This window comes from Antennarius striatus, chromosome 16 (assembly GCF_040054535.1).
Source record: "Antennarius striatus isolate MH-2024 chromosome 16, ASM4005453v1, whole genome shotgun sequence".
Lineage (NCBI taxonomy): Eukaryota > Metazoa > Chordata > Actinopteri > Lophiiformes > Antennariidae > Antennarius > Antennarius striatus.
The window spans coordinates 8,067,827-8,080,305 of NC_090791.1; the positions used below are offsets into that span (position 1 = coordinate 8,067,827).

General features: G+C 39.5%; 2 protein-coding genes across 4 annotated transcripts in view; both read left to right on the forward strand.

The window, feature by feature from the left end:
• myo15aa (myosin XVAa) overlaps positions 1-257 on the forward strand; it is a 28,646-nt gene extending 28,389 nt beyond the window's left edge. Inside the window, exon 65 of the mRNA XM_068337470.1 lies at positions 1-257. This exon is cut by the window's left edge and continues 303 nt beyond it. The gene's annotated coding sequence lies outside the window, so the exon portion shown is untranslated.
• A 705-nt stretch (positions 258-962) lies between these two features.
• The window catches only part of llgl1 (LLGL scribble cell polarity complex component 1), a 31,135-nt gene continuing 19,618 nt past the window's right edge, over positions 963-12,479 (forward strand). For 2 of the 3 annotated variants that reach the window (XM_068337472.1, XM_068337473.1), the window contains exons 1-2: positions 964-1,201; positions 3,813-3,910. In XM_068337472.1, the coding sequence (XP_068193573.1) occupies positions 1,121-1,201; positions 3,813-3,910 (179 nt within the window). In that variant the 5' untranslated portion in view covers positions 964-1,120. Of the gene's footprint in view, positions 1,202-3,812; positions 3,911-12,479 lie in introns of all 3 variants that reach the window. The other variant, XM_068337474.1, reaches the window with a different exon arrangement.

A 12,479-nucleotide genomic window follows, 5' to 3' on the forward strand; every position in this document is an offset into this window, starting at 1 on the left:
ATACATGATTGAACACACAAACATACCCCAGACTTGATATATAAATGTGACTAAACTTCAAAGTAAGGAATAGAATGTGTCAGACCTTACAATTGCATTACAATTTATAAGGGAAAAGCTTCCCCAGGATTAAGCTCAAATTCAGTTGTTAATATTATCTTTTCTGTCATGAATTGAAAACATTTCAGTGAAACTATATTTAGGAAAGGCACATTTTGACACAAAGATACAGCCGCATCACTAAACAAATTGCACTAATCGAAATTACTATCATTATTTATATACATTTTATAGAACATTTTGTAAATAATTCATAGATGTGGTAATTACACATTAAAGTTTGCAGCCAAAAAGAAGTGTGACTTTTTAAAAAAAGAACGTATACTTGGAAAACCAATTTCACGGACCAAGCAGTTTAAATGTATGAATAAGAAAGATAAAATTGAAGTTAAATTCATGCAATGAATATACAATAATTATACACGGTGTTGTTTACTGAAAGAAAGGCATGCAATTTAACATATCAGACCCGACGTTTACTTTGAAGGACGAAACCAGACGCTTTGCAAGAAATATAAAAAAAATCAATCATAAACATAACCCAAAACTAATCAGCTATAATTACAGTCATAAAATGTTTACGATTTTTCAACATTAGGAGAACAAGTTCGCCTGCCCTTTCTTAATTAACTCTTTCTGACTTTAACTGTTGGTTAGTTAAATTTGTTCAAAAGAACTCACCGTTTTCTGATCCATTGTCCTTTTTGTAATTCAAACTTGTAAGTCGGCACGCTCTTTGTCTCAAACCAAGCATCCCTCTATCTCGAGCACTTGGCTGTGTGGGCGTTTCTGAGTGAATGCTTGCAGATTTCCAAGCTCTTATTGGTTAACAACATCTGGGTCCGTGTGAACCGGGAGGAGGAGGGGGTTGTGGTCAAACCCAGCGCGACCTAAACAGCACCAAGAGGGAGAGAGGGAGAGCCGCAACCCGCAGCAGCGGTAGCGTCGCAGCCCCGCTTTCAGTCTGCATGGGCTAGTCGAATAGCTAGCTTAGCATTGTCCGACTACACCTCACCGCCTCTCCGTCCCCCAGCAGCCTCACCCCCTTCCCAGCCTAAAGATGATGAAGTTTAGGTTTCGTCGGCAGGGCACCGACCCTCAGAGAGAGAAGATTAAGCAGGAGCTGTTCTCCTTCAACAAGGTAAAGTAACGGGACGGAGGAGAGGGAGGGAGAGGGTTTCCACCTCCTTTCTTTAACTGCACCCCAGAACTGTCTATCTTAAAGCGGGACAGATATTCAAATCCTCCTCTGTTGCTGTTTTGTGTTGGTCTCCAGCTACTATTACATTGCAGTTATGAGCTGTGAACTGCTGCTCAGATTTGGCCGCTGTGTGTGTGTGTGTGTGTGTGTGTGGGGGGGGGGGGTGCATCTCATATTAGGACACGTTAATTGGCTTTCACCCAAACGAGGCCCACGGTCAAAGTGAACCAGAACCCCGCAACAAGAACACGGGAACGTGTCTTCGTAACGTGAACCCGAATTAATATGTGTCGTGAACCAGCAAAGCCAGATTTTGTCAGTGATGGGGATGATCAGACCTCGACATTAACAAAAATAGTTGTGGTGCTTCATGTGAGTGCCGTGTGACCCATATTTCTTCAGATATTGATCAAGATGGCTGTCAGTGTGGTGACAGTTGCACCCCTCTCAATGTTAGTGTCAGGTTTCATTCTGTTAACAACCACTTCTTGTGCAGTAAACCTCATCTTCATGAATCCCAGGTTCAGCCTTGACCCCCTTTCTCACAGCTGAGATCCACTTTCAGTGAGCTGCATGTTTTCACCTTGACCCCTGAGAGCTGGGACAACAGAGTGGACATGCATGCTGCTCATGTTCGCAGTACATTACTGTGCAAAGAGAAGCTGGCTGTGTACCGCTGTGGTCATGAACTCAGATAAGGAGTGTGCTGTGTCATTGCCCAAAAAGCAGAGCAGGAATGACCAAACTGGATTATATTAAGTGAACAATAGTCTGCAGGATTATAATAGATCACAGATATGCATGTGAATTCTGGATAACTGTTAGCGTGTGAGATAGGATAATGTTTTTAAAAACATTTAGTCAGTGTCATGAAGCAAAATGAGTTGATCAAAGTAAAATATTCTGGCATGGACAACTCAATATATTTCACTCTGGATCGCAATCCAGATCATAATCAGGTTTTGAGAGATTATGATCTGGATTGTGATGGTAATATGGATTACCTCCAAAGATGGTAATCCATATTACCATTTTTGGAGGTGGTAATATGGATTAGACACCAATAAATGCCTAACATAATGCAGAATAAGAATAATTTGAATTGATTTATCAATTCTCTCCTCCACATCTGTCTATGATTCACTCCATACGCATGTCAAGATGCTTTCCTCGGTCACATGCCTACCTTCTTAAAGGGGCCGCTCCTGCCGGGGAAACAGAATACGTTATCGCTAAAATGAAATTTCCAAGCTAGCAAAACCAACAACAAATGTCTGGAAAGTTTCTTTGTGCAGGATGAAAGAGCTAGTGAAAGGACAGAAGAAGAGCTATGACTTCAAGGGGGAAAAAATACAGTAAAAGTTTTATGATGGTTGTTTATTTTGTTGTATTTATCTGCCACACCTAAAAGGCCTATTTGTGAAAATATTGTCTTCCATTAAAACAGTCAGAGGTGTAAAAAAGGTTGGTGACAACTGCTCACAGAGAATAGTAGGTAATGTAGGAAATGTAGGGCTACAGTTTTCTCACCCGGGACTGCTATGACCCTGAGGCCAGAGACATGGCATTGTTGTTCAGTTTCCTCATCATGAATTGTTCGCCTTTGTACATTTCAAAAATTAGTGGAAATATGGTCCAGGTTAAGAAAGAATACCTGACTGACTGATTGTACACTTTGCCTTGTTTTGATATGTTAATTCATACCCTGTCATTTTCTTGAATTGTTTATTTGGTAAAAAAAAAGGAACAGTTTTTATTTAATCATCTATAGGAAATAACACCATATTATCTTATTTGAATACCTGGAGCAAACAAAATTGTCATTTTTCCTTTAATATTGAAAATGAATTCACTTCCCTTTACAGCTTCACATTAAATTATATTTCAGTATGTCAGTAAATCCTTTTTTACAGTATAAGGAGAACTGAATGATACTGCTCGACTGAAGTCCATAAACTGTTTGTCGCAATGTGACATGTTTTTGTTAAAGGTTCGGTACCAGCTGCCACAACTATCATAGAGGTGGTCTGTCCAAAGGAATGTCACCTCCACTGTTGTGTTCACCGATTATCTGAGAACAGATTACTGCATAGAATAACTAAAGGTCAATGCTGTATCTCATATCTGAGTTCCAAACTCAAAAAATACTTTCAGAACTTTTCAGAGAAGAGATTTGATTTTTTAAATACACTGTTGACAACTCTAGCTCTTAAATAAAGTGTCTGTTCTGTTTTAAATGTTTTCACAGCTGTCTTCTTCCAACATGAAGAAGAGGAAAAACTGTGACTTTATATTCATCCTCTTTACTGTAGTCTGTAGAGTATTTTAATAAAGCACTGTCACTGCCATAAGGGCTTCTTAAAAGCTTTCCTCTAACTTTATGAAGGGTGTTTTCCCTTTGAGACACCTCACTGACCACACAAACACACACACACACACACACACACACACACACACACACACACACACACACACACACACACCTTTGTCTTCTTGTATCATCTGTTGATTTTTTAATCTTTCTCACTCCTTGACTCTGTTTTTGTCATAGACTGTGGAGCATGGGTTCCCCCATCAACCCAGTGCTTTGGCCTTTGACCCGAAGCTGCAACTTATGGCCATCGGCACAAAGTCAGGAGCTATCAAAGTGTATCCTTTCTATCAATGAGCTCATGCATCATGCACCAAAAATCTGTTGTCAAAGTCACAGAGAGGCTCGACCATAAGCAGAGATTTTCAAATGACCAACTGTATAAATCCAAATTTACCAGCACAGTCATTTTGAAACAATAAATCGTCTGCATGCCATATATTTAAAACTAAGTATACTGTTGTTCCGACAGCGAATGAGTTTGCATTCAGTCCATATTTGTGGAATCCTAAAACGGCTTACACCAATAACAACACGGCTATACAGTATGTAAAATGTACACAACTTCATTAAATCATGTATCTTCATATATGGCGTTGTCAAAAACTGTAAAGATTATAGACCTGCTATCTACGCCTAATTATACAATACATGATCTAGCTGGTTATGACTTTCATGACAAAAGGTATCTGAAAAATCCTGAGAGATGTGAAGTTTGCTCTGTTAATCTGTACTTATCTGTAGTCCAGTTCTGCAATGTGAGTTCCCGCTTTCGTTTTGATTCACCTGTCTAGCTCTTTTAAAGTTGTGTTCTTTGGTATAAAATCTGGTTTTAAGGGTATTTTATTTTAAACATTTGCACAAAGGTCCTTACTGTTCTATGCTTATTGTTATGTGGTTTTTTTTTGTTTTTTGTTCGCAAGTTAAGGTTTATGCTGGCATTTTTAGAGATCCATGGGTTTTCCTGCTCTGATGATGCCTCATTGGGATTTCCTACTGTTCTGAAACCACTTATCTGAGGTATCTGTGCCATAACTGTTTATTCAACATCATTTTAGTATTGTTGGGTGTGCTCTAGATAGATGCGCTGTCTCACTGAAGTAAAGAAAACTGGGCCTGTTAATCCTGTCTGCACTGATATACTGTATGAGGAAGGTTTTAGTCATTTTTCTCTGACGGGGTCTATTTTCATAGTTGTGGCTATTTATTTGTATTTTGGCAAGCAATCCCCTTGTTTCGCCTTTCTTATTCTAAAGGGAAACATTAAACATCACCCGTGCACTGACTCCGTTACTGTCTGGCTTACTGTACTTGCTGAATAGGGTCAGCAAATTTTCTTAACACAGTTGACTTTTCAAATTCACTGAATTTCAGGGTATTTATTGTCTGTGGCTTAGATAACATGGTCAAAGTAGGGGTTGGTTACCACTTGTGCTCTTGCCCTACTTTACTCAGCTATCTGCTGTCACCACTTCCAGTTCACTGCTGTTAAAGTACACTAGAACTGTTTGCAAGACCTGTGATAAGACAAAACATCATTACAAACATTGTTGGCAAATTATTTTTTTATTCGAGGACCAGAATAAGGTAAATGGTAAAAGCCTTTTTGATTCTCCATCCTATTGGGTCAATGATGGTGTAAGATTGGTTGTTTCAGCAACAGTTTGTTGGGATGGGCTGAGGGAAGCTGCTCTGAAAATGAGTATGTTTGGCTCACAAGATGCATCGTGGCAAAACCATAATTTGGCTCGGCGCATCAGTTGTGTCAAAAGTTCCAGCAGCCTTGAAGCTTGTGCAATATCCGCCTGACACAACACTGTGACATTTTATCTGTCTCGGCCGTCTCTGTTAGCACTGCACTGTAATAAATAACAGGCTAACATCTAATTTCAGTCTGCTGCTTTGTTGTTCTACATTATTCTGCATTGGTCAAGCATTGTCATCTTCAGAATCTTAAGCACATGGATGTTTGTTAGTTTCTTTTTTGTCTTCTATATTTCATTTGTAATCATATGAGTCCAGTGGTTGAATCTGAGGATATGCTCCTAGTAGACAATTTATCGTTACTTCATCAGTATGTGCATGTTTATCAGGGTGTGAGGGAGACTGGCTGTGTCTGTGTGCAGATGCATCAGCCTGGAGAATCGACTCTTTCAGAGACAGAGAGACTGGTGGTGCCAGGCACTTGTACCTCGGAGGGAGATAGATGGTGGGAGAAATGGAGGAGGGGAGAGATGGAGATAAAATGAGACAGTAACGACAAGGGAGTGTAAAAGAGATGGAAAAAAGGGTGAAATAACTCCACTTAGTAAGTAACACTGCTAGAACAAAGTGACCGATAATGCAAAGCTCAGACGATCTTCTTTGTCATCTTCATCTTATCTATCATCCAGCTGTTCTTAATAGGGTCCCGGCTGCTGTTGGAATTTTGTGGAATGTAGGTACATGTATTCCTTGAAGAATGCCTGTAAAATCCAGCAGTCAGGAATATAAGAAGAATTATGTTGCAGGAATATAAAGACGTGTAGATTGTTGTTGTAAACTGGCCTTGCATCAGTTCAGTGGTTTCCATTCTTGATATCAGGACCCACCAAACGGTCCCAGTGCAGCATCAGCTGGCTTTTAGTTCAAGGGTTTATAAAGAATTATATTACCTCTTTTTATTTAGTGTAAAGCTTCTTTTTAAGAACACCATTTGTTTATTAGTCTGTTAGAAAGATTGCTGATGTTATTAACAGATGCTATTTTCTGGCATGGTAGGGTATGACCCATGGAACAATCCATTAGGTTTTGGTAGTGATCCAGATCATCTTTTAGTCCCTGAATAGTTTAAATAATTTTTGAGTTTTGTGAATTTGGGCTTCTACTTTCACGAATATCTATAGAGGTATACTTCATGTATGTCATCCCCAAACTGTTATGCAACAAAGTGTGATACGGATGCAACCAATGTAATAATCCAGAATGTTTTGCCTCATGGAAAGTTAATTAATGTGAGATAAAAAACAATGTTACTGACTAGCAGCCAACATCGGAATTATCGCTCAAAAAGTGCTGATTGAGTGTGGAGTCAAATATAATGGATTTTCAAAAGATAAATCCTGAAGAAAAGTACCATTGCAGAAAAAATGTTGTTTAAGAGATATCAAATTAATTGTAATAATGTATACGTTTTTAAATTCCAGATTTTTGTGGCCATGACATTATTTTTGTTAGTCTATAAAATGTCCAAAACATTGTGAATGGCTTATTGGAATATGTTAGGATATTAGTACTCCAATGTTTTGTTGAATGACATAAAACAAGCAGCAAATCCTCTCGTTTGACAGGCTGGACTCTAACATTTGTTGTTTGCTTTTAATTGTCTTATGTGTAGTTGTAGTGTCAGGACTGCAGTGGGTGACAGATTATGTTCTGAACATACTGATGCCTTAATAGCATCGCCAAGGTCAATAAACCACAGAGAATGTTTGGCTGATTCAATGTAGAGTTTATTGACTGAATTACAAAGATGGAGTAGAAATATTTTTTATTTAATAGTTTGAACTTGTGCCCTCCACCTTGGCCTGATTTCTCCTGCTCTCTGCACCTCTTTTTCACATGTGCTCACTTTCAGCTTCTTGCTTGAGTTTCTCACTTGATCTTTCCCTTTTCTCCTACCATTCTTTTTTGTGTTTATAAAGGCAGAGTCATATTACGCCTGAGAGTTTCTCCAATCGACCACAGGCTGGGGCTCGGCAAGGGGGTGGGGTGGAAGCATGGGGGGTATTGTTTCATACGTGCATGTGGAAGAGAGGTCACATGTGGGGATGGGGAGGTGATTCTTTGGGAGTCTGTCTCCTGTCGAAGAATGCATGTTGGGCTGGCCTGGATTGACCCTCCCTGTGTGTGTGCAGATGGGTGAGTAAGAGCTTTGTTGATGAGTTTAGTCTTAATAAAGGAAGCTTTTGAATTGGTTTCCAAGTCAACCAACCAAGTTGCTTGGGAAGAGAAATACGCACAGTCTGGAGTGTATTAAAAGTCTGCAGCTCAGCACATCAGGCAACAAAGTTTAATGGTAGAGATGCATTAGCTACAGGGGAAAAGCCAGATTTCTGTATAGAGAAGGGCTCAACAAGTGTTGAACTGTAGCTCTTAAATAAGCCAAATCCTTTAGATTTGCATCATGAGGAATAGGATTATTAATTTTTTGTCATCGGAGGGATCAGCAAGATTGCACTTTATCCAAAAGTCCTTGCATATTGAAGGCAGAATATAATATAATCTGGTGTAACACAGAGTTCTTAATGCTGGCATAGCTTTTTTTTTTCATTATGAATGGAAGAAGGCTGGGGGTTATTAGTATTTCTCTCATTATTGAGCAGGAGAGGAGGGTTGACTCACTGATCCTATTGTAGTTTTGGTTGAATACTTGATATAGGCAATTATGTTACCTCCAAACAGAGATTGGAAATGTACACGCTTTTTTTCTGGACAACGCAGAATAATAACGAAACTCAGTGACTATGAAACCTTTGCATTGACAATCCAGCAACCAGAGAACAAGCTAATATTTACACACAGCAGAGCTTTGATTTGTGTCTGTGGGTGTGCCCCAGCTCCCCTGTCTGTGCGATATCCTGTTAGACATGTATTCATCTCCTAATAGTGTTTCTTCATATTTCAGTCAAAGATGACCAGCATTGTTCGTTGGTGTAAATGGTTTGCATGATTTCTGAACACAGGAAATGTTCAGACTGCAATCTCGCAGTGTGAATGTGTATAATAAAACAGATTGAGGATGAATCTTTTATGCCATATTTCACGACGAGATGTGGATATTGTCGGCTGCTCTTGCTTAAGGTGAAAGAATCCTGAATTGCTTGTCTGCCTCGGTGTCAACAAATTTTTGCAGTTGGTGGTAAAAACCAGGAATTCCGGTGTGCTTGTTTGGGCCACACAATTTCCTTTACTTAACTGTTCCCACACTAATTAGTGCCAGATTTGTATTTACATCAAGTTTCATGAATTTGTTTTTATGCTCAGCTCCCCTTTGGTTTGTTTTAGAGGCAGATTTGTCAAGAAAATGCTAAATGCTCTGTTTTGCTGTTTGCTTTCAATATGTAGATACGTTCTACATCCTTCCCTCTGTCTACTCCCTCACAGACTACTCGACTGACTCTGTTGTATGGAGTGTTGATTGTTTTCTCCTACAGCTGATTTTTTGGAGTGTTTTGGTTTCTGTCGCTCCTCCTACCAAGACTCTTTGCATCCTTTCAGTCCCGCCAAGATTTGATTTTTGTTTTATTTCTTTTTCAAATTCTGTTCTATGACTGGATCTTGTAGCTCATTGATATTCATGGAGAATAGAAGGACCTTTAAATACCCCCTCCCTTTTGCTTTGTATATCTCCCTCAGAGACTCTGCTCTGTTTCCTTGTATTTGGTTTTGCAAGTCCTCCACACCCGTATCTTATACACACTAAATGTATCCATCCATCCACTATTTTCTTGCAGAAGAGACAACAATAATCGTCTTCACCTACAGCCGCTTCTTCTACTTTCGGGGTCACGGGTGTTGCTTGAGCCTATTCCAGCTGACTATAGGTGAGAGGCGAGGTACTCTTTGGACGCATTGCTGGTGCATCTCGGAGCCACATGAAGGACAAACAACCACTCCTGCGCACACTCACACCTATGAACAACTCAGAACTGATCTGTTCCCTTGAGCTGCATGTGTTGGGAGGAGGGAGGGTTCCGGAGAATACGGAGAAAACGGAGAAATGGGCAAGTGAATGTGAGATTTTTTTTTTTTAAAACTCCTCCTCCCTAAAAAAAAATAAAATAAATGTAAGCTGGAGGGGCTTGTCCTTTGCGTATGTGTGCTCTCATCAATTTCTACTGTTTTTAGAAATGATAAACAAGTCATTTAATGGAGCTGATAAAAGGTAAAAAACAATTTCTGAAAGCATTGAATTAGTAAGGATGAGTGACTGAATTAAAAGGAAGAAGGGAAAATAGTACAGCATGTTCTTCAAAAACACAATGGTATTGTCAAAATTACCTTTCAAACAAGTCGGCTAAAAGAAATCAAATGATGTACTTCATAGACATTGTGGCTTGAAATATAGCTATGACACACTGTGAGTACAAATGCCCTTATACATTTTTCCCTCCTATGTCTTGGGTGTATTTTTTTGCTTTTCTTTTTTATAAGAACAACACAAATATTTAGTCAGTTCTGGTTCAGGCCCCGTCCACACGTAAATACACCAGTGCGTTTACGTGTGGACGGAGATTTTTTAGAAAACGCTGTTGTGTGGACGCGAATCGTTTTCGATGCATTTTTAAAAAGTTGCGTTTTCAAAAAATCCCTCATCGTGTGGACAGGCCTCAGGCCGCTTTCAAATGTGGTCCTAAATTAGATTAGCAGTGTGAACAGCCAACTTTTCACACTGCTAATCACACTGTACATACTGTTTTTTTTTCTCCCAGGTAGTTCACATATATAAGTGCTTATTTCTTGCACACACTAGATTCCTTATTTAATAGATAATTGAGAACATGCTTCAATCATATCCTGTTTTTGCGTCCTTCCATTCATCATCAACCAAACAAACTTGCTGCGGTAGTATTAATATTATTAATAGAATAGACAGCTGTGACTCGAGTAGATTGACCCTCTCTGGTGTTCATCAGTGACTTCCAAATTTGTATGTCACGGCACACATCTGCAACAGTGATGGAAGAGACAAGTCACGTACAAAGAAGAATTGAACAGTGAAGGCAAAAAAAATTGAGAAAATTATGAGGTGTGTCAAGGTTGTATTATGAACTTTTATCAGTTCCATTTTTTTTGTTCTCTGATAGTGGTGTTTTGAATACAGCCATGCTATTGGTCCACATTTAGTCGTAGCAATGCTTGTAGCAGAAGTATCAAATGAATTCTAGTTCTGAGCTAATGGTGGTGCTGAAAAATCAATAGCTTTATTACAAATTATACAAAGAGAGGTCTGGACCAACTTTGCGTTCATTTTATGCTAATAAGATGAATGTGAATGTGTGTGAAGGGAAAATCCGGGGAGCACCAACGCCCAATGGACTCATTTTCTGGGGACCGAGGATGTTTATACTGCTTGAGATAAATTGGTCTGTTCTGTTGCAATGTTATGTTGCTGATTCCACTGTTATGAATATCTTCATGGAGTTTAAGCGCTGATTGAAGGGGACAGAGAGGGGAGGTGGAGAGGTACTAGTTGAGACAGAGGATGCAAATGAGACAGGATTGTTTCTCCAGTGGGTGGGTGGAGTTGTTTGGCCTGTTTTGTTGTTGACTGCTTTTGCCAGATGGCTGAGGGGTTTGTGATTGTGTGGTGCTTTGTCTGTAAGGAAGACAGGGAGTTGGAGAAAACGCTTGCAAATAAATCCTTAATGATTAAGAGTTTAAACTAAACTAAATTACACTAAAACAAATTTTTTTAATCTGAATTCTTAATTTTGGCATTAAAATTGTGTCCACTGGTTAAGATGTAATTGTCTTTCTGTGTGGTCAACTTGTACAGTCATCACAGGATCTAGTGGTCTGTCATTCCTGTCCCTCCATATCTTCGTGTGTGTGTGTGTGTGTGTGTGTGTGTGTGTGTGTGTGTGAGGGTTTATTGGTTGTAGCTGGTGTGTCCCCATGGAGGACAATACCTTCTGTTTGTCTGTATTCAGACCGTGAAATCGCTTTATCCTCGCTAACGCTGTCTCTCTCTCTGCATCACTGGGCAACTGTATGTGTGTGTGTGTGTCAGAGAGAGCACGACAGGAAGAAACAGTGATTCAGTGATTATGACTTACTGTATGCTTCTATTGTATACATTTGTGGGTTCTCTCGTGAGCAATTCCATAGGTCTTTGCCGGTGTCATTCAGAACAAGCAGGGTGATGAATGGTTTCTTTGCCCTGATCTGTTACTCAGATCGTCATCCAACAGTTTGCTCAGACATTTAGGTTTTACATGTTGAAATGGGTTACTGAAAGCAATATTTACGTCTCAAATGAAAATCCGGAATATTTGTCTCAAATCTACTGAAAGTGTTTAGGCAGCTTAAGAGCATTCTTGGAATCGCCTCACTGGTTTTATGACTTTCTTCTACTGAAGCTTTTGGTTTTCATATCTAAAGTGGACGAGGGCCTTTGACTCAACGGTTTGAGTCAGTGTTTCCAGCTTTTCATAGCACACTGACCTGACCGCTTTTATCCTTTTTGTGTTGCACCCTTCTCTCGTGCATGTCTGGACTCTGGGAGAAGACTCTGACCTTCCTGTTGAGGCATCCTGAGAATTTGCTGTGCTGTTTTTCATGTCATGTTTTTTTTATCCACATGTATTAAATGTAACCATAATTTTCTGTTGCACTTTAAGTCCCTCCTTACAATTAAGATTTTTTTTTTTTAACAAAATCAGTATTTCACAGTTAAGCTTTCAGTTTGTCAAATACCTGTGAGGTAATGACATTTCTATCAGCCTGACTTGCACTGATAACTTATTGTAGCAGTGACATTATCAATCAGTGTATATGCAAGGCTGTAACTTCACACAGTTCACGTGAATTTCTTTTATTAATGCATATTAGCTAGTTTATGTATCTAACACACCAGTGTGGTTTTTGAGGGGGGGTGAATTTAGCCTGACTCATCTCCACAACATGTAATATTGGCCAGTAAGTAGATCCTCTGGGGAAGGGAGCTTAATTCAGAACAAACACACAAACACACACTCATAATGAGGATATAGCCAGATGAAGTCTATCCAAAGCTGTCCGCAGTGAGGAGTTGATGATCTCATCACTGGGAATCCCCCACCAAGTTGTCCCCTGACATCATCA